General features: G+C 35.4%; 4 protein-coding genes and 1 non-coding gene across 6 annotated transcripts; 4 read left to right on the plus strand and 1 right to left on the minus strand.

Annotated features, from left to right (window-relative positions):
* Positions 1 to 371: 371 nt before the first annotated feature.
* LOC129900061 (uncharacterized) lies at positions 372 to 11719 on the plus strand. Of its 2 annotated transcripts, none has more exons than XM_055975035.1 (16): positions 372 to 472; positions 1520 to 2028; positions 2272 to 2500; positions 3667 to 3938; positions 4954 to 5121; positions 5213 to 5989; positions 6073 to 6164; positions 6729 to 6791; positions 6900 to 6988; positions 7084 to 7149; positions 8103 to 8768; positions 9014 to 9088; positions 9303 to 9373; positions 9460 to 9517; positions 10206 to 10401; positions 10815 to 11719. In XM_055975035.1, the coding sequence occupies exons 2-16, from the start codon at positions 1613 to 1615 to the stop codon at positions 11480 to 11482; spliced, it is 3906 nt and encodes a 1301-aa protein (XP_055831010.1). In that variant the 5' UTR covers positions 372 to 472; positions 1520 to 1612; the 3' UTR covers positions 11483 to 11719. The 2 variants fall into 2 exon arrangements, with proteins under 2 accessions (XP_055831010.1, XP_055831013.1); XM_055975038.1 differs by having other exon boundaries at positions 2272 to 2473.
* A 1506-nt stretch (positions 11720 to 13225) lies between these two features.
* LOC129885438 (uncharacterized) lies at positions 13226 to 13836 on the plus strand. Its single transcript, XM_055959717.1, has 2 exons — positions 13226 to 13265; positions 13310 to 13836. Exons 1-2 carry the CDS (start codon positions 13226 to 13228, stop codon positions 13834 to 13836), a joined length of 567 nt encoding a protein of 188 aa, XP_055815692.1.
* Positions 13837 to 19323: 5487 nt separating this feature from the next.
* LOC129886573 (defensin-like protein 1) lies at positions 19324 to 20208 on the plus strand. The gene is made up of 2 exons (XM_055961321.1): positions 19324 to 19443; positions 19938 to 20208. The coding sequence occupies exons 1-2, from the start codon at positions 19389 to 19391 to the stop codon at positions 20105 to 20107; spliced, it is 225 nt and encodes a 74-aa protein (XP_055817296.1). The 5' UTR covers positions 19324 to 19388; the 3' UTR covers positions 20108 to 20208.
* Positions 20209 to 20776: 568 nt separating this feature from the next.
* LOC129903821 (U5 spliceosomal RNA) lies at positions 20777 to 20893 on the plus strand. The gene has a single exon (XR_008770297.1). It is a non-coding gene; the product is annotated as a U5 spliceosomal RNA (small nuclear RNA).
* Positions 20894 to 22605: 1712 nt separating this feature from the next.
* On the minus strand, positions 22606 to 24875 carry LOC129886580 (putative pentatricopeptide repeat-containing protein At5g37570). Its single transcript, XM_055961332.1, has one exon. It carries the CDS (start codon positions 24492 to 24494, stop codon positions 22818 to 22820), a length of 1677 nt encoding a protein of 558 aa, XP_055817307.1. The 5' UTR covers positions 24495 to 24875; the 3' UTR covers positions 22606 to 22817.
* Positions 24876 to 27493: the final 2618 nt, after the last annotated feature.

Here is a 27493-nt window from a genome sequence, read left to right on the forward strand (position 1 = left end):
CCTAACTTGTCAATCCCTAACCAGTCACCAAAATTTTTTCAGATTAAATTCCAAACCTACACCACTTTTTGACATCCATACACTCAAACCTTCACTAACCTCTCAATCCTTTTCATATAGAAGAAAATATTCCCCAAAGAAAAACCAAAAAAAATCATAAGACAAGTACATTTCCTACTTTGGTCATTTGCATAAAGTACCTGTTTTTAGAGACACTTTTTGCTAATGACTTGAAAAATCCTTTTTACCCCTAAAATTTTAGCGGGCTAATCAAACCGCGTCAACCAAATTTAGCCGAAAACGAAAAGAAGAAGAAAAAACAAAAAATCAAGCCCACCATTATACTCGTAAGTTTTTTTTTTGTTTCTCTCTCTTAACTCTTTTTTTTTCTCTTTATTACTTTCTCTCTCTTCGTTTCATCTTTTCGCTGTATTTTCTCTCTCTTCGATCGCTTCCGATCAGTGAATGCTGGGTATGTTTTCGAATTTTCGATATCTCTATGCTTGTTAATTGACGCATTTTGTGTGAATTTTGTTAGTTTTTAGTCTTTAACGGGTTGGGGATAGGGGGGTAGGGGTTGGGGGAAGGGTTGATAAACCCTAGATTTTTAGCTTTGTTGGAAGTAGGGTTTGACGGTCAGTTGAAGTGTTGTGATTGTTGATTTTGTGTGATTCTACATTTTAATTTGAGTTTTGTTCACTCAGCTCAACGAATTTCAGCTGAATTTTTTGTTTTTGAGTTTTTGCTTGAATTCAGTGTTTTTTTTTCCAATTGTTCTTCACACTGGTTAGACTCTTGGAGTACTCCGCTTCTATTATTATTGTTTAGTTGGACTGAGGATTTCTTTATCTTATGCCTTAAATTTAGTCAAAAGTTCCGTTTTTTTAATGTTTTTACTGGACTTCAAACTTGGATTATGGGATTTAGTATGACTTATGGCTTAAGATAGATTTCAACTTGTGTAGACGCTATGTCATAGGAGTTTATGTTTTTTATTCTTTGTTTTAATTTTTATTGAACTTTATTGTTCAGTATTGAAAATTAGAAAAATTAATAGTTCATTGATGAAATGGAGTTTTGTTTACCCAAATAAATGGACAATTTTGTTGGAAACCCGATTAAAACCATAAAATGTTCCAAAAATTTCTTTTGCCAAAATCTACTCTTGGCTGCAATAGTAATGGATTTTCCTAAACAACAAAAAATAATAAGCGTCTTGCTATTTTTGTAGTTATTATGTGTTAAGATTTTGCAGTGAAGAGATTGTTGCTATGTTTTTAGTTGTAATGTGTTATGTTCTTGCTGTGAAGAGATTATTTGTGAGGTAATGATCCATGGCTTCCGAAGGGTGTGTTAAGTGAAAAAGACAATCAAATAGTTTCTCAAGGGCATTGGCTAGATCCTTGTCCTGAATTTTGGCGAGCTTGCCCTTTAGAGGATGATGTTTCACTGGATTTTTAGTACTGAGAATCTTTCGCAAAGCTGGCATTTGATTGCCTCTTATCTTTTTTCTTTAAAGGTTATAACTTTACTACAAGCTGATCTTTTTTCTGGACCCAATTGTAAACGGGAAGATTTTTGGAGATATGATGCTCTAGTTCTGAGTTTGTAAATGGCTGGAAATGGGAGATTTAACTTAACTCCAGCTAGCAGTGACTCGGGTTTTGTTGGAAACTACACCAATGGGCCTAAGGGGAGCTATACGGGTCCCAGTATGGACAGGTCTGGGAGCTTCAGAGAGAGTTCAGACACCCGTATATTTGGTTCTGGGAAGGGTGCATCCCGGGGAACTGGTGCAGTCGTGGGTGATCTGCCTTCCCTATCACAATGCCTGATGCTGGAGCCAATTGTAATGAGTGACCAAAAATATACTCGTTCAGGCGAGTTAAGGAGAATTTTGGGCTTTACTGTTGGGAGTACTTCAGAAAATTCTTTTGGTGCTGCTCATTTGAAGTCTTCACTTCATTTGTCTGATGATGAATTAAAGAAGTTCAGAGATAGTGTTGCAGAGACGTGCAACAAAGCTAGGTATTTTTGTCATCTTAATCAATCAACTAGTTTTTATTTGGTCTAATCAGTTCTGTTGCATCCTTCCTCATGGTTTTGTATATTTACTTGCACTGATCAGCACTCTCCTTCTCTTTCCTGTGTGTGTACTAATTAAGCATCTTGGTGGCATTCTTTCTTGAGTATTGGATAAACTTTGATTGTAAGTATCCTACTTTAAAGTCAAGTTGCATTGCTGAGTATGCTGTTTTTTGTTTTGACTAGTGGTAGAGCTAAAAAGTTTGACGAATACTTGCATAAGCTGACAAAGTATTCTGAAGGCATACCTTCTAAGAAGCAACAGAGGAATGAGCAGTTAACAAATGAGAGATTAGGTGGTTCAAGAACGCAGATACATCGAGGCCCTTCAGATCTTGTAACACAGAAGACAGAGGAGCGGCCGAAGAATAGTACTCTTAACAAGCGTGTACGCACATCAGTGGCAGAAACTCGGGTTTGTAATTGATATCATGTTATTTAAATTTGTTGACCTTAGAGCAGCTACTTTTCGTAACAATTGTATTCTCTATCCAAGCAAAGGAGGTGTTTGTCATGTTGATAAGTCCGCTTAGTGTTCCCAAAATAATTATTTTTCCCCTTATATGTTCTTCTGCATAACCCACATGGTATATATATTTTTTCGATGAGTAATAACACATAGGATGATGAAAAACTGCTCATAGGATTTTACTAAATAACTTTAGAACAATGGTGTAGACTATAAAAGATATATCGGAGAACGATGTATCTTTGTGTTGGCTATCTACAATTTGGTATACCTCGTGTATGTGGTTTTTCTCCACAACATCAAGAAATTATTTCTTGTAGAAAAGAGAACATCAATAAAACATTGCTTTCATAGAAAAAGGGATATATGGGAGAAATTATTTTTCCACAGTGCTCATGGAATAATGAAAATCTATTTACATGGGGTAAAGAAAGTAGAGGTGTGCATTACATATACTTGTAGGTTAGAAAAAGGTTGGGAATGATGCCAGGGCAGTAAGAGGAAGGGAGATTGTCCCCTAACATGGAATATTAGTTTTTTTTGTGTAAAAAATAATTAATATGAAGGACGGAAAGCTCCTTATATCTCATGATTCCCAATTAATTAATTAACTGTAAGTAGGAGGAACTCACTTTGTTGTGAGTTCCATTTACATGCATTGAGAGGCTGGTGTTTCTCAAAATCTTGATTACCTCTAATTGAACATTAGATCTTGCAAAAGTGGATGCTCTGTGCCAGGAGGATCTTCCTCTGGTTACTCTTCAAATGACAGAGAATTGTAGCAGGACAAGATTAAGTGCCATCTGTGGAACCTTCATTTCTAGTGGGTGGTGCAGGATACCACTTGCTTTGTTTCCTCTCTGCACCCTTATAGGAACCTCTAGATATTCCACTAGTATAAGTTTTCATTTGGCTGTTTCCTTTCTTCTTTTGTGTTGCAATGGAAGAATTCTTTCCTCTTTTGCTCATCATGTAGCATTGCATGGTTAATGAAAATTTTGTTTTCTGTTGAATGAATACTGTTGCATATTACTTGCTGAGTATAGTAAGCTTCATCTGCTTCTTCTTGTATCAAAACGCCTAGTGACCTTTTCCTTTTCTATATATATCAGGCGGAGTACCGGAATAGTGCTCTATCCAGGCAGCCTATGATAGTGAAAGATCGAGACATGTTAAAAGATAATAATGCCGATTCTGATATGTCTGAAGAAAAGATTCGCAGATTGCCAGCTGGAGGTGAAGGTTGGGACAAGAAGATGAAAAGGAAACGATCAGTTGGTGCTGTCATTTCAAGGCCCTTGGAGAACGATGGAGAGCCTAAACGAATGCTGCATCATAGACTTGCCAGTGAACCTGGCTTGTCACCTGATTCCCTTGGTTTCAGGTAAATGCTATTCTGGAATTATCCCCAATAACATCACTTCCATGTTGATTTCATTCATCTTTATATAAGAATATTTGGTTGAATTATTTGCCGTCTAAGATGAAGGATAAGTCTGGTTTAGGTTCTCTGGCTTTGTTGAGTTAACACATTAATTTAAGTTTGAACCAATTGATGATGCCTCTTGCTCTCAGTTGTACAAGACTGGAGATGTTTGTAGATGATGGTTTTAGTACAGCATTGCAACTTTCATTTCGAGGAAGTGTAAGGACAGTTCTATTCAATATTGTCCAATTCTAGATAGGTTTAAGAAAGTAGGGAATTACTTTACATCTTGTTGTAAGCTATAGCGGGTAAGTTCTTTACTTCATCGAAATGCTGTACTTTTCTAAGGCAGCAGCTTAAGCATTAAGCATTTTGTTTTAGTTGGAATGTGAAGAATCACTTGGGAGAATAACCAGTGAAGAGCAAATGGCCTACCATATATTATATTAAGTTGAGTGTCCTCTTTGGTTCATTGCCTTCTAGACTGCGCCCGTCAGATCAAGTACTATTTCTTTGCGAGTAAGCCTACTTAAAGGAGGATTTTCTTCTACCAGCCTCTAGTGTTTAATTGACATGATTCTAGCTAGAACTCGGTCAAACGGAATCATTCGTTTTCTGTGCCATTAATTTCTTATTCATTCTTTTTTTTGCTGCTTTTTCGTGTGAATAGCTGTTTTTCACGCCCCTTATAACAATAGTTGTTGTCAAAATGAGAAGCTTTCAAAAGGAATCATATTTGGCCTTTATTTTTGTAGGTTGAGCTAAGGAACTAAAACGAAATTGGATACATAATTTGATGCTTTATCATACATGTTTGACTGCTGTGATCTTAGAACATTCTCTCTTCAATAATGCACATTCTCTCTTCAATAATGCCTTTTTGTTATTTTTCATTTTTGCACTGACTTTGTTACCTAGCACTGGCTTAAGAATAATGACTATCTATGTTGTACTCACCAACTCTTTTGCTCAGGTCGGGAATATCAAGCGGTGCTGGTAGCATTAATAAGTCAGATGGCTCATCACTTACTGGGTCTAATGCTCGTACAATGCTTAAAAATGAACAGGAAAAGTCTGCTCTTTCTAGGGATCCAACTGCTGGTCTAAATAAAGAGCGGGTGCTGGCAAAAGGCAGCATTAAGTATGTCTTGTTTTGCGATACATTTGTCTTTATCTCCTAACTAATGGGTGTTCTCAGGCTGAATTCTTACTATGTGGTTTTCTTCCTCTAGGTTGAATAGTCATGAGGAGAACCATGCTGTCTGTCCCAGTCCAACAGCAAAAGGGAAGGCCTCAAGGGCACCGCGGAGTGGCTCCCTTGCTGCTGCTAATTCACCCTCTAACATTCCCCGTTTACCTGGAACCTTGGAAAGCTGGGAACAGCCCCCAAATGTCAATAAAAATCTTGCTGTAGGTGGGGCTAATAATCGCAAGCGTCCATTGCCTACAAGATCCTCATCTCCACCCATAACACAATGGGGTGGTCAGAGGCCTCAAAAAATTTCTCGTACAAGGAGGGCTAATCTTATCTCACCAGTTTCAAACCAGGACGAGGTGGAGGTGCCTTCAGAGGCATGTTCACCTTCTGATTTTGGAGCCAGGTTAACTCCTGGTTTAACAAGTGGTTCTATTCTTTCAAAGGCTGCCAGCAATCTTACGCAAAACATTAAAGTTAAAGCCGATAGTGTTTTATCCCCTGCCAGACTCTCTGAAAGTGAAGAATCTGGTGCTGGTGAAAGCAGATTAAAAGAAAAGGGTGGTGTTACTTGCGAAGGTGAAGAAAAAACTGTAAATACTGTTCAGAGTAATGGGATGTCTGCCTCGCATATGAAGAAGAACAAATTTCTTGTCAAAGGAGAAACAGGTGATGGCGTGCGAAGACAAGGCCGAAGTGGAAGAGGATCGGCATTTTCTAGGAGTAGCATTTCTCCTACAAGGGAGAAGTTTGAAAATCAAGTCACAGCGAAGCCACTTCGTAACTCGAGGCCGGCTTCAGAAAAGCACGGAAGGTGCTCGTCTTTTTACTGAAGAAATTTTTGACCTTTCAATGTTTATCTTCTCCATTAACTTAAATTATATATGATTGTGGCAGCAAGTCAGGCCGTCCTTTGAAAAAACACTTGGAACGCAAAGGGTTTTCTCGTCTTGGGAATCCTTTAAGCAGTGGTTCTCCTGATTTCACTGGTAAATCCCTCATTTGCTTGCTTAAATTAAGTATTTCACTGTAAAGTTTTTCTTCACTAATGTGGAGTATGTTCCTTAAATTTTTAGTGAACTAGTTTGCCCTTTTCCAGGATATTTTTTTCCAGTTTCTAGCAGTCCCTAATTGTTTTTTAATGAACTCAATTGCCTTAATGCATGATTTGTACTTTTAGTTTCTAGCAGTCTCTGTGTGTGCCCACCTCCTTATGTGGTGAAGAAGATGGAGGTGGTTATGATGTGATTCAGTGGAGAAGAGAATAACTGATTTGTTTTTGTATTTCCTTCTGTTCACTGAAATGTGAAGTCAGTTTTCAGTATATTATCAGTTGGTTAGAATGAGCTGGGAGTGATTGTGGACATAGAAAGGAAGGGGGTGAAGTAAAAGAACAGGCAATGGCTAAAACTTGTATCTTTGATACTACTGAACTTGTGTGACCAATTTCCAGTGGTTGATGAGTTCCACTGTTTGATATTTAGGTTATAGTTTGGGTTCTGCCCCTAGTGCTTCAAACAAATAATATTGCTATCACTTTTTCCATATTTCAGGGGAATCAGATGATGACCGCGAGGAGCTCCGAGCTGCTGCAAGCTCGGCATATAATGCAAGTAGTATGTGTCTGACATCAAAGTTCTCCTTTCACTCTTTTGTATCCGTCTTTCTGTTGGGAAAAAAATATAAACAATTAGGCACTTAATTTATTTTGGTTGCTGTTGTAGTTCATGCATGTTCAAGTCCATTCTGGAAGACAGTGGATAGACTTTTTGCTTCTGTCAGTGCAGAGGAGAAATCCCACCTTCTGGAACAGGTGACAACTAATGATGATTTTGATTGTACCACACAGCTGTCTGCTTGTCTGGTATAAGATGTTTATTAAGTCTTGTTCATTGATGTTTTTATCAGCTGAAATCAGCAGAGGAATCTCATGCTAATATGTCTCAAACTCAAAACCGTACCAATGATGTTCTGGTACCTACTGATACCTAATTATCTTTATCTTGCATCATAACTTCATTTTTAGCAGTGATTTGGTTGGTAGATAGTTTATGCGAAAAGTGGGAGGATAAAACATTTCTCTGTGTTTCATTTGTTTTGGGGGATTAAAACTGGCTTCTGGTGGGCCAGCTAGGGCCTTGTTGGTGCTTAGATCCCTTCACTAAATTCTTTTCCTCCTTTGCACCTTTGTCATAAATTCTCCTCATAATTTTTCGGGTTTCAATTTCGTTTATATGTTAGCCTCAATCCCTGTGCCACCTCCTGAAATTCTTTTTCTAGTGGGTTTTTTGTTTTGTTGGGGGTTTCTACCAGCTGTTTCATTTTGTTGCTTGAAACACACTACTGTATAAAAGCTTTGTATTGTATTTAAGTGTATTGTTAGTAATTCCTGGTCGTTGTCACTTAAATCAGATCCATATTATAATATCTCCTTTAAAGCTATGTATAGACAGAAATCTGAAAGCTTACCCCCCTCTAAGTCCTTCACCATAGTTTGGGTGTTTGTTAAATCTCCTAATGGTCTTTGCACTTTTTTAAAAAATTTCATCCCTGCTAATTTCAAGAGAGAAACAAACAACACAGCAGATGTTCTATAGCAATATTATATTTAGAGAATGCGCTCCTTTATATCCTTACTTCTAGTTGTATTGATTTGTATCACATGACATGCTTCAGTCACTGTCTAGCTGGAGCTTTCTAACTGTTACCTCCCAGTACAAGACTGTTTTATCCCTTTTATGCTTACCATGAAGTGCATGAACGGATTGCCTAGATTATCTATATTAATTAAAATATTCGACAGGTCTTACCAATTCTCATATTTTACTGTTGCCTATCGGAAACTAAGATATCATTTTAACAATATATCATATGTTGTTGGCAACTCTGCTTTAGCTAAATACATCTCTTGATACTTGCTTTCCCAGGATGGTCATGCTCATGATGGAACTTCTGTTTCTGATTGTCCATCTGTTGAGAAGAACAGATGCATCAAGAATCAAAATGGCTCGAAAGTATCATCTGATACAGAACTGGTCGATCAATTTCATGATTCTATTCTAAGTGCGAAAGTTGACTCAGATAGAATATTTGACAAAGTCACTCCACTTTACCAAAGAGTACTGTCAGCTTTAATTGTAGAGGATGACGTCGAAGAATGTGAAGAAAATGTGTTTGACAAATTTATGTCACCACAGAATGGTCCAGAAACTTTATTGCATGGTGTCATTGATTCTCAGAGTAGAAAAATGAATAGGACAGAAGTTGAGTACGATACAGTTTTTAGTTCTCAGGTAAAGAAAAATGGGACAGGTAATGAGTTTGTTTCCTGCAATGGATATGGTGTATATCATCGAAACCCTGATGTCCGAGGACCTCAATACAGTGATGAGATGTCACGAGGAGATAATGGATATTTGCATTCAGAGGTTGGGCTGTTTGTAGGCCTTTCTGAATGTGATCCGGATGTACCACAAAGGTTGCAGATTAATAGTTTCGGTATTTCTTCGTTTGAATGTCAATATGCGCAGATGGCTTTTGATGATAAACTCTTGCTAGAATTGCAGAGCATTGGCCTTTATATTGAACCTGTGGTATGCTTTCTCCAAGTGGTTATTTTAAAAGAAGGATATTTCTAGCCTTTCATTTGGCCTCTGATTTTGAGAGTTCTCCTTATCATTTTCCTTCCTCCTCAATGCTTATTAATTTGCATATTTTACTTTGGGTGGCGTAAGAGTAGTATTATTCACTAGTTGGAACAAAATCATATGCTTTATTTTAACATTTGTACCTAAGATTATATGATCTATTGCCTTACCTTTTCGCATCATTGTTACAGCCTGGCTTAGATGATAAAGATGATGAAGTTATCAACCAAGAAATTATGCAGCTGGAGAGGGAACTCTGTCAAGAGGTTGTCTTCCGTCGCTCTTAGTGTCCTAATAATTTACCCATTCTCCGTCTTTTTCCTTGTTTTAGTTGTTGCCAAATATGCCAGCAAATCTAATGTTCTCAAGAACATTGAGAATAGATGGTTGGGACAAAGACCATCTCTTCAGGTCTATATGGACATCTTTCTTCTCATGCTGTATTCCACTAAAGTAGTTCATTTGTTCTATTTCCTGTAGATTGGTAAAAAGAAAACATTTATGGAGAAAATGTTTAAAGCAATTCAAGAAGGCAAGGATGTGGAAGGCTGGTAAGATATTACATGTCATCAGGTTTGCTTTACGTTTCTGCATTTTGGATTCATGTGTGCCTTATAAATCCAACTAAATTTTCCAGGGACCCTGAGCAGATTGCAATGAATAAACTTGTTGAGCTGGCTTACAAAAAGCTCTTGGTAAGGGTTGCATTCCTTCATCTGTATGTTCATCATGGTTTCTTGTACTGTGCTTAATGTTGTAGCGCCTGCTATTCTCTCCAAACTTTATTTTGTGTTCTTCCCGTCCATTTTTATGTCTTCTCCTGTTACTGCAGCTGTTCTCTTCTAAAGTCCTATTAGAAGGCTTTTGTGGCATTAAATTTACTCTGAAGAACACTGCTTTTCGTTAGTGTTGTGACTGATATTTCTATATAACTACTATATATGATCATTTTAGACTATAAGGAGTATACAATGTTGACCAGAGCAATCGTAGATTTGGGAGGAAACTAAAACTCTAGAAGCTTGCTCAAAGTTACTGACTCTGTAATATGTGTAATAGCTTTATCTCCGGCAAATGTGTTGGCAACTTACATATATGTTGCAGTACTTAACTATAATACACTAGCTAGCATACTGACATTGCTACTCACAAATCCTAGAGAATTCATACATAAACATGGCTGAAGTGAATCAATCATGTAATGTTTTGACCCTTTACCTGTTAATGGTAACCTGATTTTGGGGAATCTGACTTTATTTATCCCTATGCTGTGCAGCATATTAGTTACTGGAGATTTCATAATTAACTTACTACAGCATATGGACGTGACCCAATTTTTGTGATTCAGATTAATGACTGCATATCTTTGGATTAATTTGACAGGCGACTCGAGGAACTCTAGCTTCCAAAAATGGGATTCCTAAGGTGTCAAAACAGGTTGCATTGTCTTTTGCAAAGAGAACACTTTCCAGGTGTCGGAAGTTTGAGGACAGTAGAACTAGTTGCTTTAGCGAGCCTGTGCTCCATGACATTATTTTTGCCGCTCCTCCTCGTATTAATGAGGCAGATCTTTTGACTGGTAAGCAGTTGCTAACAAAGCTTTTTACTATTGAGTTAAATTATCATGTATATGGGAATGACACTGTGCTGACTATGCTTTGACAACTTTGAGCTAGTTACAATATTTTCTATTTCCTTTAGCTCTGGGTCAAACGAATCTATTGGTTCTTGTTCTAACAAGAGGTTTTTTTTCCTATAAAGTTATAATTTGATCTTCTTATGCTTTAGTATCTTTACTTTATGTCATGCGCACTTTGTTCTTCTCAGCTGGGTAGTAATTACTGTCATCGTTTCTGACAAAAGCTCATTTTTAAATACAAATTGTTTCTTCATCTACACATGCTTAAGTAAGTTTAGTTTTGTATATGTGTTTTGCTAGTTTTTGCTCTTATCAGATGTGCTGTAATAGCTGACATTTCTCCTGTTACACAGGCTCGTGCCCTGTTAGAGCTGACGGTGTTCTGGTTGATCCATATGAAAGGTTCAACCATCAATCTAATCATTCTTTTGCTAAAAATGGGCCGATATCAAATAGAGGGAGGAAAAAAGAAGTACTGCTTGATGATGTTGGTACTGGTGCTGCTTTCAGAGCCACTTCTACTCTTGGTGGAGCTCTTCTAGGTGGTGCAAAAGGAAAGAGAAGCGAAAGAGATAGGGATACTTTAGCGAGAAATGCAAATGCAAAAGCTGGGCGCTCACTGGGGAACTCCAAGGGTGAGCGCAAAACAAAAACAAAGCCCAAGCAGAAGATAGCTCAGCTTTCTACATCCGTAAGTGGATCTTTTAACAAATTCACGGGGATCGTGACACATCCAGTTTACCCTTCTGCTAATGGTTCTGGAGAATTGGTCAATACTAGTGGTAACAGAAAAAGAGAGGGTGATGTTAATTCATCGAGGGAGAAGAAAGAATCCGCTGACGGCATGAATTTGCCACTGAATGATATTGATGCGATAGAAGAGCTAGGCGTAGAATCTGAGCTAGGGGCGCCTCAAGATTTCAATTCTTGGTTCAACTTTGATGTTGATGGTTTGCAAGATCACGATTCTGTGGGACTTGAAATACCAATGGACGACCTTTCTGAGTTAAATATGTTTTGACTGTGACTGCTCATTGTACATTCTTATGGACTATTTAACTGTTCAGTAGAGAATGATCTTTTGCTTGTTCAAGAAGTGATAGGTTAAGAGATCACTGGCCAATTGGCACTTGTAATTATGGCCATTTTTGTATACTTATTTGAAGGGAATGCTAGAAAATCCTCAATTGTTTAAATTCAGGCAACGTTTCCTTGTAAACAAATTAGCAAAGATTGCAAGGGAAATTTTGTTTGATCATCTTTTGTAATATTTCCAGATCCTTTTCCCAATATATTGCAGTTATGACTTTTTTACCTGGTTATTATTTCTCTTTCTTAAAGCTTGTATATGAGCATAAGGATCTGACACGCGGCCATCCAGTCTTTTGATTTTTTCTAATCCTTCATTAACCGTCTGCAGCTCACCAGTCCGGGACTACTCCGTAATCTTATATGTAATTTTTTAACTTCTTGATTATCATGGTTTAGCTGCAGATGAATGCCGGTAAGTACTGTGAGCATAGTCACCTGTCAAAACAGTCGTTTCTTTCTTAACAGGTGCTAAGAGTATCATCACCAGCCAAGTACTTGTCAGCCTGAGAAATGTTTGGTTAGGAAGCCGACAGGTAACTCATCCTTTACCTTAATCAACTTTGATAAAGTGAGTCACAGCTTTAACTTAAACATTTCTCAATTTTGATTCTCCCTCGCATTATACATTTAGATATACTTTTAAACATACTCCTTTATCCATCCAGTAGATTCTAGACCATTTCTATGGTTTCTGGACATGCACAATTGATTAAGATTGTTTTGATAATTAAATTATTGAACTGCTGAATATCTTTTTTTTGTTGTGTATCATCCTTCTTTGATGATTAATTGCCAAACTATGCAGATAGATTACATTTTCATCATGTGTTCTGTGTTGCTTACTTTATCTTTAAAAACAGATTTTTGCTTTCAAGACTGAATTGCTGTACTTCTATTATATATGCCCAGTGACATCTTTGATGACTATGTACCAAAGCTTTGGTAAGAACTTGCTTGATTGTGTTGCTATTTGGTGCACGACTTCCATTGATCTAGGAGGTACACTTTTACCATTTTCTGTAATATGGTGTTATTTGTGTGTATATATTTTGGGAACTTAGAGGAAAAAGAAAAATAAAGCCTTGCCAAGATTGGAAAATATTGATCATGGTGCAAGGGGCAATAAGAATGAGGAACAGACTGAAGCAGAAAGGAATTCAATCAAAAGGGAGTTAGAGGAGGCTGCAAAAGCGGAAGATATTTCATGGAGACAAAAATCTAGGTGTCGATGGATCAAACATGGTGAAAGAAATACAAAGTTTTTTCACAAACAGGTTAATGCACACAAGAGATATGATTGTATTGACAGAATAGTAATCGATGAGGAACTGGTGGACGATGAGGTCATAAAGGATCACATCCAAGGCTTTTATGACAAATTATTCTGGGAAGCAGAAGAATGGAGACCGAGTTGGGAAGATGAGAACTTAAATAGGCTCCCTGAAGATGAGATGGAATGGCTGCAGCGAACTTTTATTATATAGGAGTTAGAAGCTGTTATTAAAACCTTCAAAGGAGACAGCTCCATGCCCAGATAGTTTTAATCTTCATTGTCTTCAAAGATGCTGGAATACAGTGAAGGATCACATCTGGAGAACAGTGGAAACATTCTATCAGAAAGGATCTTTTGTTAAAAGCTTAAATGCCACCTATGTTGCTCTAATTCCAAAAAATGGAGGCGGCAGTTGAGGTGAAAGACTTCAGGCCCATCAGTCTATTAGGAAGTATTTACAAGATAATTGATAAACATTGGCAGAAAGGATCAAGCTTGTGATTGATAAGCTCATTTCAGCCAATCAGCATGCTTTTATTGAAGGGAGGAAGAGAACTGATACAGCTATAGTGGCCAATGAATTTCTTGATCAACTACTGAAGTCAAAAAAGAAAGGGATAGCTTGTAAGCTTGATCAAGAAAAGGCTTATGACCATGTTAATTGGTCGTGTCTGCAAAATATTTTTAAACAGATGAATTTTTGTGATAAATGGATTGGATGGATCAGGTATTGTATATCCACTGTTGGATTTTCCATTATGATCAGAGGGAGCCCACATGGTTTCTTTAAAGCTCAAAGAGGATTGGGACCAGGAGATCTGTTATCTCCTTATTTATTTACTTTGGTGATGGAAGTTCTTAGCATGATGATAAGGTGGGCAGAAAATTTTGGCTGGATAAAAGGAATGAGCTTTGGAAGAACTGGTGGTGATAGTGTGACTATTTCCCATATTCTATATGCTGATGATACCCTGCTGTTGTGTGAAGCACATAGAAAGCATTTGTTGTAGCTCAGAGCGATTCTACTAGCCTTTGAAGCCGTCACCAGGCTAAAGATAAATCTGACAAAAAAACAGTGTTTTCAGTATTAATGTGGATGAATGAATAGAGGAATTTTCTGGCATACTCGCCTGTAAGGTAGAAACATTTCCCACTCTGTACCTAGGGCTTCCACTTTGGGAAAAAAAGAAATGATCCTAGTACTTGCAAGGCATGCTGGATAGGTTTACTAACAAACTCACTCCATGGAAAAAACAATATTTATCCTTTCAGGGCAGGTTGACTCTCATCGGTAGTGTATTGGATGACATGTATCCTTACCTAATGTCTATGTTTTTAGTACCAGCTGCAGTCTAGAAAAATATGTACTCAATTAGAAATAAGTTTCTGTGGGATGGTAATGCAGGAAAGAGAAAGCTTCATTTAGTCAAATGGCAGATGGTTATGAAAGATAAGGGGGATGGTGGGCTGGGGGTGAGGAATTTAAGCTTCACAACAGAAGTCTGCTTCAAATGGTTGTGGAGGTACTGCATGGAAGGTAATGATGTTTGGAAAGATCTGATAAATGCAATCCATGGAAAGAAGAATGGACGGAGAAATGTGAATGGTAAATTATGGAAGGACACATGTAAGTTTTGGGAAGATTTCAAGCTTTTCACCAGACTGGAGGTGGGCATGGAGCAGTAAGTTCTGGACAGATCTATGGGTTGGAGATATATGCCTGAAGGACAAATTCCCTACTTTATTCAATTGCTCAACAAAAAGGAACGGTAATATGGCAGATTTTCACTCAAATTCTGGTTGGTAGCTAGAGTTAGAAGGAATAAATGATTGGGAGGTAGAGAATTGTTGGAGTTGCTTCAACAAATAGAATCAGTTCATATTGATCATTGTAAAGTGGATTCCATAATCTGGCTAGCAAGCAAGGACAAAAAATTTCTCATTTAGGAATTGCTACAGCCTGTTAACAAAGCAGCCAGGTCAACATGGGTGGGTTGCAGCATATGGGGAATGTTTAGCACAATAATCTGCAAAAAAGGGGTTTCATATTTATGTAATAGATGCTACTTGTGTCAAGATTGATTGACGAGACCCGACGCGGAGTTAATGCTAAGCTTGAGGTTTGGAGGCAGACTTGGAGTTTAAAGGGTTTAGGTTGAGTAGAACTAAGATAAAATACTTGGATTTGCAAGTTTAGTGACATAATGCTTGAGGCTGGCATGGAAGTGAGGCTTGATACACAGGTCATTCAGCAGAGAGGAAGTTTCAAGTATCTTTTTCTATTCTCCAAGGAAATGGGGAGATTGATGATAATATCACACATCGTATAGGTGTATGGTGGATGAAATGGAGGTTCGCATTAGGAGTCCTGTGTGATAAGGAGGTACCATCAAAACTTGAAGGCAAGTTCTTCAAAGCGGTTGTTAGACCGATTATATTAAATGAAGCGAAATGTTGACCAGTCAAGAACTCTGTTCAGAAGATGAAAATTGTGTAGATGAGAATGTTGAGATGAATGTGCGGGCATATTAGGAGGAAATGAGATTAAGAATGAAGATATTCAGGACAAGGTAGCAGTGACCTTGATAATGGACAAGATGCGGAAAAAGAGACTGAGATGGTTCAGGCATGTGCAAAGGAGATGCACGGATGCCCTAGTGCGGAGGTGTGAGATGTTGGCTTTGGATGGATTCAAGAGAGGTAGAGATAGGCCGAAGAAATATTGGGAAGAGGTGATTAGATAGGACATAACGCAACTTCAGCTTATTGAGGACATGATCTTAGATAGAAGGTTATGGAGGACACAAATTAGGATAGAATTGTTAAGCTTTGTCTCGCTTATTCTTCTGTACTATTAGCCGTACTTTTAGTTGTAGTATTACTCTTGTAGTTTTTTGTCCTTTGTGTTTGGTTATTATCTGTTGTTTTTTGTATTTCGATTATCGTGTTATCTTGTTATGACTATTGTTTAGGATGATTTGTCAGTTTATCTATAGTATTTTGCCATGAATCTTTGTTCCCTTTATTTCTTTCCCCATACTGCTTTAGACTGTTTAATCCTTGAGCTTCGGGTCTATCGGAGACAACCTCTCTACCTTCAAGGTAGAGGTAAAGTTTGCGTATACTTTACACTTTTCAGACCCTGCTTTATGGGATTACATTGGTTATGTTGTTGTTGTTGTATGCTACTTGTGTCAAGAAGATCAAGATACAGTGGAGCACCTGTTTATCCATTGCAGAGTTTCCAACAATGCTGGAATTATATCTAAGTATCTGTGGTATTGCATGGGTGATGCCTCAGAATGTGAAGGGTTTATTACAAAGTTGGCAACAACGGGTAGGTTATTCACAAAGAGAACAAGCCAGATATGGAGGACTATTCCTCTGTGAATTTTTTGGACAATATGGATGGAAAGGAACAAGACCTGTTTTGAAGTACATAGATCTCCTATTTCTAGGGCAAACGTTATTTGCAGAATCTGTTCTTCTGGTGTAGAAATAGTTCAATAGGTAGTTTGAACCAATTGATGGATTTCCTAGATTTGTTAGGAAGGAAAGTCTAGTAGCCTGTTTTTCTTTCTGGAGTTTTTTTGTTGTTTATGTAACCTTTTAGTACCTTCTTGGTACCCTTTTAATAAAACTTTTACCTTATAAAAAAAGAATATTTAGTAACTTTCTGGATAGTTCTTTCCTATGATCGTGTCAACTTTATTCCAATCATAGTTTGTTGTAGTTGAAGGTGAAGACATCTTTAGTTCATATAGATTTTGGTGCTTAACGACCATATTAGTCAAGGGAATCATATGGATAAAATATCTTTTATGTTAGTGTTCTGTCCTTTTTTATTGAGTGGAGTGATCTTGTTCTCTCAATTACTTGCGTAGTTCCTTATGTACTGGTTTTTCTTTGATAGAACCCCCCGATGAAGCCAGCTGAAGGAAGGTCGCGTTAGCGCCCCTATTTCACTGAAGCATACAAACTTGGTTACTGTTTCATGAATAGAAACTACCATCTTCGTGTACCTTACTAAAAGAAAAACAGAAAGAAAGAGAGATCATCTTCATATACTTAGGTTCTTTCGTTCACCTCCTCTTTGTCATCTGAAGATCTTCCTTCAAATGCCTCTTATTAATAAGGCTAAAGAAATTATCTCTATGATAGTATGTTGCTGCTTACTCGTGGATACTGCATGATTGGCTTACATGATTTGCCGCAATATGTTGAAGTTCTTATTTCATTTTACTCTCCGTACTTTTGCGTCGTGGAAAAAGAGATGTATCTTTGTTTTGCTGGAAGCATACTTTGCAACTGATGTATTACTTTTCACGTCACACTGGGTTCTCTGGTTGATTAATTATCAGATTACTTGGACATGTGACAATGTATCTTGTGCAGTTCCTCTGACATGTCGTTTAAAAATATAGGATTGATTGGATCAATTATATATAAGAAGCCGTATTTTGGAAATACTCAGGGAACTACCTCTTGGACAAACTTTGTGTTCATTTATTTATTTGCTCATCTGTAAGTAACTTCTTTATGTAACAGCACCAAATTTGGTGCTCCAGGAAACTGTACTAAGATTTGGATCTTGCCTTGAGGCGGTTCAAAATTTTTAGTTTATGGATTTTGAATCACAATCTTTTTTCAATTATTGTGTTTTGGATACAGGTTTGAGCCAAAGCTACTGGATTTTATCAACCTGTAGCTTCAAGGATTGGTCCTCCTCTGGCTGCCTGTTACATTTCATTGAATCCAGCTGCTCTTTTTTTTTTTTTCTGCAATGCTTGTTGTACACTTGCTTGAACACACTAGTATTGCAGCATCGCTCAGACACCCATCTCCTTTGCGCTTTGCCTGCCCTACCCATCCGTGCGCTGACAGGTAGAGGCTTATCTATGTGATTTGATAGGCTTTCCAGTTATTGAAACTTTTCCTCTATTCCGAATTGCAATGCTTCGCCACTTTTTATATGATAATAATAGCAATGACTTCCTTTTTTATTACTTCATTCTTTTTGTCCCTTTTATTTGTTCTCATTTACTCCTCATGACACTCAGTTCATATCTTTTAAGTTCGATCATTGACAATCTATTATGCATTCGTGTCCTCTATACAAGTATGAGGAGCTTTTATTTTTCTGTGTTTCTTTTTTTTGGGGAGTAGGGGTGTTATGATCTAATCCTTTGTAGTCCCTTATTAGCATTATGATACTTGTAAAAGGGCGAAGTGCACACATACATGATGTTGACGTCACCATTTAATTTGTGTTCGCTTTTTTTTCCCTTCCATATGTATCTATTTTGAGATAACTTTAGACTTGTGATGTTTGAAAATTTGTTTTTACAAAGTTTACCTTTAGACATTGTATATAAAGTTTTTTATATAGTTGAAGTTTAGATACATTTGGTTGAAATTCAGTTATTTTTATGTCACTTCAGTCTTATTGCTTGAACATAATTATATATGGCTGTAGTTTAGAACTAAGTTCTTGAACATTTTAATTCCTAATATAGTGTTTTAATTTTGTCTTCTAATTCGTTTATTAGTAAGTTAAATGTTTTATGTAAAATATGTCATCTCTTTTAGTATACATTTAATATTTGAAATTAATGTGTATAATTAAAGAAGATATATTTTATGTGATTTACTTTTTAACAGAGAGTGATGACATACATATTTTCTTTTGAAATTTGAAATTAAAAACATCTGAATGCTTTATTAAAAATTAAAATATTTAATTAAAAACATGATTTAATTTGTCTTAAAAAATATATTTCGACATCATGATTATGTATGAAGCCTTAAAATTTCCGTTTTTTGAGGCCGTCTATGCTTGACCACTCAAACTTGGGGGCCATAGATTAATTTCTGGGACATTCACGTGAGACTCCAGCCTCGCTAGAGTTTACAAGCTGAGTCAGTCTGTGTCAGATGACCCTTTGTTTTTTTTTCATCAGTGTACCTTGACTAAATTTGAATAACGTATTAGAAGACTCATTGGGAGGGGTGTTCCTAACAAATTTTTCTGCATATCTTAAGCTCTCTAATTATTTTTGCATATCTTAAGCTTTCTAATTAAGAATGAAAACAATTTTATCATTGCACCATAATTCATGTTAGTGTCGGATGACTCTTGTTGAGGTCTTATTAGAGTTACTTTTACTAAATAAAATCATGAAATGATGAAATAATACATGCACACTTATCTTATCGAGGTAGTATACTATTTACTTATTTATGTTTGATTTGACACATTTTAAAAAAAATAATAAATAAAATAATAATTTTATTAAAATTATTTTTAATTATTATAAATTATTTAAATATTAGAAAATAAATTTTACTTATAAAATAATAAATCATTTCTTAATTTTTCAAATTAAACAAGTAAAATTAGACATCAATCTTCAATAAAATTTAAAGAGGTGGTTAAGTTCTGAAGGGTAAAATGGTCACACTATTCACACCCCTCTATCTATATTATAGGGGTTTTCTCATTTGATAGCTTCAATCAAAGATATTAGAAAGTATTATATTGTCGAAAAAAGGATTATCAAAGATGGAGAGAAAGACTTTTGGGCTTTTCTTCCTGCTTCTCATAGTGTTTGCCTCACGTAACTCTTTTTCCCATTATTTTGTGAATAATCTATGTTAATAATATATGCTTTCTAAATTTTTTGGATATACACTGTCGAAAATGTGTGTGTAACTATGAATTTGATACTTGTATTTCCTTTTTGATTTAAAGATTTAAGATGGTTAGTAGATAGTCGAGCATAGTAATAGAGGCTAATCATTGTAATTCTCCTATTAGATGGTAATAATAGTAATTGCTTATATTTTTATTGAGATACTAGCTGTTTTATTTGTTTTGAATCTTGCTAATATTTTTCTTGTTATAAGAACTTAGGTTCTATCAAAAGGTAGAAATAAGGTTTATGTATACATTCTACCATCTTCAGATCTCATTTGTGTGACTACACTGAATATATTGTTATAATTTGTTATTTAAAGATTTAAAATGCAATAATAGTTTTAAGATTTAACTTATGTACATCAACATCTAAAAGACTTTAATTTTAGACTTTTGTATTTTGTGCATATGTAGAAATGGGAATCCCACAAGTGGAGGGAAGAGTGTGCATCTCACAAAGCCACCAGTACCGCGGTCCATGCATCCGTGACCACAACTGTGCTATCATTTGCCGCAACGAAGGCTTCTCTGGCGGAGACTGCATTGGCTGGCGCCGAAGGTGTTTCTGCACTAAGCTATGCTAAAGTCATCAGAGTAGTTTAGTACTATTTGAACTTGTTCAATTTCTCATCTTGTAATTTCCTCTTTTCTAATAATAATAATAATGCCGCGGTCATTATATTAATTGGCTATCTTTAGTTTATTGTCATATATAAATGGATCTACAACACAATACTTTTCATTCTTCTCCTCTACTCAATACAAGAGAAAAAAAACATCGTTTATATAGGTGTAGGATTTTTTAATATCAAGAAAGTGAATAGTAATTTGAGGTATAATGGATAATTAGTAGCAAGAGATAATGAAGAGAACAGAGAAGGTGTAGTGGAGTAATTAGTAAAAGATAACGATGAGAATATATCAAGTAAGAGATAACAGAATTAATAAAATAATGACAACTCTTTTTTCACTTTATGTACACTAATATATCATGTGCTTTAATATTAAAACACACATAGACACCAACAATATTGTTATCAATTTTTAAAAATTCGAAAATTTCATGAGAACACTATCATTAATAGTATTATCAATCTTTAGTAAATATTTATTTTTTCCAGGAAAATGTTTTCCCCACTCCAAACAGTTGTACAATTGTTAGCAGAATTTATCCCACATCGGAAACAAGCAGTGGAAGTGAACAGTTTCTCCTCATATTTATAGTTGTCTTCAGCAGGCAGTTAAAATTACGCAGCCACGCAATGAACACATAGCGAATTATTCTTTCGCCTTTTACTAAAGAATACCGTGTGTGCGTTGCAAATAGTGGCATACGCCAATTTTTGGAGGGTTTTCTCTTTTAGGGAAATCCCCATCAAATCTTAGTTAAAATTTTTTCTTCTGTTTAATATGGCCTACTTCAGTTGTCTTTTATTTTCTTTTCCTTTGACTAGTTGTTATAAAGCTGAGCCAAAATTTGAAACAATATCAAATTGGCATATACTACAAGAATAAGGAATTGGATAATTCTTATTTTATATCCTTATTTTGTATCATTAAAGTGTATGATATATTGTTAATAGACAAAGTATATCCTCGTGAATGCACATTCAATTGGTATATCTTCCTTTGATCCTTTTTTCCTCCAACATTTAGGAGGAATGGTTAGGTTACTATCGAGGACAACATCAATCTGTGATGTGCAAGTTTCCCTGTGGCTCGTCCGTGAGAACTTTTCGAATTCGCTTCATCCTAACAACTATACCTGGGATTCTGGGATAGGAGGTCTTGTCGGTATGGAACCTACCCTTCCGGAGTGAAGGATTGTCGTGGATCGATAGGTAGACTAGTATATCTTTGCAAAAGATTATCTTCCTGATCTTAGGTAGATTAGTACATCCACGTTCATTTTGATCCTCTGATCTTTGTGGATCAAAAGGTAGACTAGTACATCTTCTCGAAAAAAAATGCACCTTCATTTGATTCTATAATCTTTGTAGATCAAAAGGTAGACTAGTACATCTTCGCGAAAGAGAATGCACATTCATTTGATCCTGTAATCTTTGTGGATCGAAAGGTAGACTAGTATGTATTCTCGAAAGAGAATCTTCATTTGATTCTCCGATCTCTGTGGATTGAAAGGTAGACTAATACATCTTCGCGAAAGAGAATGCATATTCATTTGATCATCTGATCTTTGTTGGATCAAAAGGTAGACTAGTATATCTTCTCGAAAGAGAACCTTCATTTGATTCTCTAATCTCTGGGGATCGAAAGGTAGACTAGTACATATTCGCGAAAGAGAATGCATATCCATTTGATCCTCGTGGATCAAAAGGTAGACTAGTATATCTTCTCGAAAGGGAATCTTCATTTGATTCTCTAATTTCTGGGGATCGAAAGGTAGACTAGTACATCTTCGCGAAAGAGAATGCACATTCATTTGATCCTCTAATCTTTGTGGATCGAAAGGTTAGACTAGGTCCTTTGATCTCTTTGTGGATCAAAAGGTACACTAGACTGGACCTGCTCGGCCCCTCCTAATATATAGACCTTATACTTCCTTCAGAATCACAATGAAGAAACCTTTTCTTTATCCGACCCGTCATTCACAGAGAATGAAATCTCAAACAATAAGGTCTACATATTTCCGTCAAACAATGATTAAACATGTCAATAAGATACCATCCAGCAAAACTATAAAGATTGCTTAAATTCCTGAATTTTGCCTGCAGTCCTGCTAGTATAGGTCCTCTGCTTTTTTGGAATTTTCCACTCAACCCCGGGAGGAGAAAGTAAATTATGCAGCAAAGGTTTAAGCTTATAGGAAGTACCTTTCCTTCTGCATAGTAATCAGTTGATTCCCAATTTTTCAAAATGCATATTCTTATAAGAATGTTACTCAAACTTATCATTCTTCACCTACTTAAGGAGAACATTTTTAACCATTTGTCTTGTGCAGAAAGTCTTATTGTTAGCAAAGACCTCTCTTCTTTACAAGTTGGAACAATAAGCAAGAGAAATGTCAAGGCAGAAAGTTCTCTTGACAGCAGAACCATTGTTGAACAAATGACATGCAGTGCCAACTTCTACGTCTAAGTCTTTGTTGATGAAGTATCGTTTGTTCAACAATGGTTGTGCTGCTAACGGAATAGTAATTTAGATTATGGGTGATTTCCTTCTTACGAAACACTTCCATAAAGCAATAAGATTAATTTTTCATTGAAGGGGAAAACCCGTTAAAACCAAAATGATGATGGGACATGAAGATATGAACAGTAATAGGAAAAAGTTTTAAGGATTGTTCCATACCCAACTGCAACCAGGTATCTTCCTAAGACCCTTCTCACTCATTTTTTGACGCAACAGAGCAACATCTAACCACTGATTTGCTGCAGCATAGATGTCTGACAAAAGCACATAATTACCAGTATTTTGAGGCTCAAGTTCAAAAAGTCTATTGGATATCTCCTCCCCTAACTCAATGTCACAGTGTAGCTTACAAGCCCCAAGAAGGGCACCCCAGGCACCAGCATGAGGTTCAACAGGCATCGACTTTATAAGTTCATACGCATCTTTAAGTTTTCCTGATCTTCCAAGAAGGTCTACTACGCATGCATAATGATCCGGAGATAGCTTGACAGAATACTTGTTTGTCATTAGATTAAAGATCCGGAAACCTTCCTTTACAAGTTCTGAACGACTACAAGCTGTGAGAATTATCTTTAGGGAAACATCATCAGGCACAAGCCCTTCATTCAGCATCCTATCGAAGAAATCTACAGCCTGAGAACCGCAACCATGAATAGACAGGCCTTGTATCATTGAACAATATGATACTAGATCACGCTTAGGCATCCCCTCAAACAACATTTTTGCCCTTTCCATATTCCCACACTTAGCATTCATGTCCACAAGGGCTGCAGCTATATGTACTCGATTAGGATCAAATGAATTTTGGCTCATATAATGTTCTACCCAATTTGCCAGGTCCAAACGACCTAACTGGGAACACGCACACATCAAACTTACCATTATAAACTCATCTGGCCTAACATTCATCGACAACATTTCGTGGAAAGTTTTGATAGCTTCATTGGGCTGCCCGTTCTGAGCATACCCAGACATCAAAGCAGACCACGAAATTATGTCCTTATCAGAAGACCGATCAAACAGGAACCTCGCTGATGCCATGTCACCAGCCTTAGCATAACCATCAATCATAGTAGTAAAAGACACCACATCCTTGTCAGGCATACTATCAAACAATTTCTTCGCTCCACACAAATCACCAAACTTCACAAATGCCCTAATCATTACATTCCACGAAGCTACATTTCTCTGTGGCATTTCATCGAATAACTTCCTTGCTTCTAATAAATCATCAACATATACATAGCCAATGATCATCGCAGTCCACATAACCTCATTCTTTATAGGAATTTCATCAAAGATTTTCCGTGCGTATTCAATCTCTTTGCACTTCCCATAAAGATCAATCAAGCTAGATCCTACAAACACATTACTATCAGTTCCATATCTCACTATTAATCCATGAATTATCTGACCTTCCCTCAACGCCAACACATTAGTACAAGATTTGACCAGCGAAGGAAAAGTAAATTCATCAGGAATCACATTCATACTTCTTTTCATTTGTTTCAAGATTACAAAGCAATCAACAAGAGATGATTTTTTGCTGTACCCTTTAATCAATGTATTCCATACATAAACATTGGGCTGAATAACATGCTCAAACACAATAGTAGCATAAGAGACATCGGACGAAAACACATTACAGAGGGAAATAAACTGGTTGATGATGAAATGATCTTGTTCATAACCCTTTTGGATTATGTGGGTGTGAACTTGTTCAAGGTGTTTTATCGATCTGCTCGCTCTCAACAAATTTAGAAGCGTAATGGATGATGGTTTAGCAGGAGTTATTAAGCATTTTCTAATCAAAGACATAGCCACAGAAGTAAAGTAGATGGTGATGATGACTCCACATTGCTTCTTTATGCAAGAATTGTAATGCCGGAATTAGTAATGCGGGGATTAGGAAAACATTTTGTTGACAATAAAATATGTACTTTTGTAGCTGAGTTTAGAATGAGTAGGATTTCTTAACATCAACTGTGTGTTTGTGAAAATGCCCCAAAGAAACCAAGATAAAAAAACCCACTTTCAGAAGGCCTGCTATTGAGATTTCTACTAATAAATGAATTCCAGGAGAAACAGATTGAAATTCCAAAGAAATTGGAGTAAGCATTCTGCACAAAAATAGATTTTGGTTTGGATGCAAACTGCAAAGGACGAGGAAAGGCGGTGGACCTTCTGAGACTATATTTGAAAATGACTACCAAAAGCGCGATAAATTATAACCACTCCTCGTTTATTTGACGTAATTTGATTAAGAGCCAATTTGAATTGACTTATAAGTTGTTTTTAATTTTTTTTAATTATTTGGTTGGCTAACTTAAAATTATTTTGTGGTTAAAATAAATTTTAAAAAATAATTGAATTTATTTGCCTAACTTATCTAAAACAGCTTATAGGCCAAAACAATAAGTTGAACTACCCCTTTTTTTTGACTTATAAGTTATTTTCAACTTAAAAATTATTTTAAATAAGCTAAGTCAAACACGCACTAGGTACGAAATTTGAGAAAAAAATAATTTCTTTTTTTTAAAATTTGTAGTTTAAATAAATTATGGATATTTTATATTTGTATGATTATAAATCATTTCAATTTAAGATAAAATAAGTATTTTAAAGTTAAATTGTTACTAAAAATAGAAACATGTCATTGTTCCTTTTTAGTTGTTATAGTTTCTTCGGAGAAGGGCCTAAAATGCCCATCAATTATTTGAATTGGTACAAAATTATCCTCCGTCCATCTTTTGTCCCCCAAATACCCTTGACGTCAACCTTTTGAATTAAAAATGCCTTTATTTTTAACAGTCCATACTCATTAGGTGGATGGGAGACAATATTGTATCAAATCTCATAGTTTAAGGATACTTTATCCGTTAAATAGTAAATCACCTTCCCACTCTCTCCTTTCCTCTCTCTTCCACTTTTTTCTTATTGGAATCTTGTTCACAATTTTAAATTTTATTTTTTTTAAACTTATGACAAAATAAGGGAGGAAAAAAGAAGAAAATAATGAGGACATTCATATATAAATAACGGAAAAGGGCCTATAATGCCCTCGAACTATTGGAAATGATACAAAAATGTCGTTCATCCATCTATTGAGCCTAAAATTACCCTTGACATCCACCTTTAGGTCCAAAAATGACCTTTTCTTTAACGGAAAAGGGCATGAGAGACATGTTTGTATCATTTTCAATAGTTCGAGGGCATTTTAGGCCCTTTTCCCTAATTAAACTTATATTACCCTTTTCCGTAATTAAAATTATGTTAAATAAATTTTAATTTATAATTAATTTTAAATAATTAAATTGTAACCAATAGATGACCGCCATGTGTTTTTAAAAAATTATTCAAATTATTTAATTAAAATTATGTTATAGAAATTTTTATTTATAATTAATTTTAAATAATTAAATTGTAAACAATAGATGACCTCCACGTGTTTAAAAAAATTATTCAAATTATTTAATTAAATTTATGTTAAAGAAATTTTGATTTATAATTAATTTTAAATAATTAAATTATAACAAATAGATGGACGCCACATGTTTAAAAAATTATTCAAATTATTTAATAAAATTTATGTTATAGAAATTTTGATTTATAATTAATTTTAAATAATTAAATTATAACCAATAGATGGACGCCACGTGTTTAAAAAAATTATTCAAATTATTTAATTAAATTATGTTAAAGAAAAAGTCATTTTTGGAACTAAAGATGGATGATTATCATATAACATTCTAAAAATTAATGTCCTTTTCATCCACCTTTAGGTCCAAAAATGACATTTTTTAAACATAATTTTAATTAAATACTTTGAATAATTTTTTAAACATGTGTCGGTCATCTATTGGTTACAACTTAATTAATTAAAATTAATTATAAATCAAAAATTCTTTAACAGAATTTTAATTAATTAATTTGAATTTTTTTAAACATGTGGCGGTCATCTATTGGTTACAATTTAATTATTCAAAATTAATTATAAATCAAATTTTATTTAATAGAATTTTAATTAGGGAAAAGGGCCTAAAATGCCCTCGAACTATTGAAAGCGGTACAAAAATGCCCTCATGCCCTCTTCCATTAAAGAAAAAGTCATTTTTGGACTTAAAGGTGGATATCAAGGGCATTTTAGGCCAATAGATGGATGAGGGGCATTTTTGTACCATATCCAATAGTTCGAGGACATTTTAGACCCTTTTTCGTAGAAATAATTAGTTTGATAGAAGATAATTTAATTGCATCTTTTCTTTTGTGTGTACCCAAAATTCAAAATAAACGAATAAAAAATAATCTTTTTTCCTGTCCCCGCCCTTACCCCACCATGATAATAATATAAATTAAAAGAATATGAACATCTAGGTTCATTTTAAGTTTGAGTCTTTGATATACTAATTAATAATAAGAGATTAAAAAAGAATAAAAAGAGGGAATGAATAAGACAATTGAATAATTAATAGAAAATTTTATGTTACTAAAAAATAATAATATTTTTTAAACGGGCATTCATGCGCGAATTTTAGATGAATCCCCAGTTATGAGTTGGGTTATAATCTAAAATAGGCCAATAGAAATATATCATGAAATTAATATATTTTTTGAATATTATTTTCAAGTGTATCAGGTCGAAATATGAATTATATGTGATTTTTGTTATTTATTTGAGAATGGTTTAAGTTTGGACCAATCAGATTAGGCAACATAATAAATAAATATTTAATGATTTCACGTTAGGGGAGTTGTTAAAAATAAGGGCAAATATGAGCCAAAGGGTTAATATCGATGATATTTTTGAGCCAAAAGGT

The sequence above is a fragment of the Solanum dulcamara genome, chromosome 1, assembly GCF_947179165.1.
Source record: "Solanum dulcamara chromosome 1, daSolDulc1.2, whole genome shotgun sequence".
Classification (NCBI taxonomy): domain Eukaryota; kingdom Viridiplantae; phylum Streptophyta; class Magnoliopsida; order Solanales; family Solanaceae; genus Solanum; species Solanum dulcamara.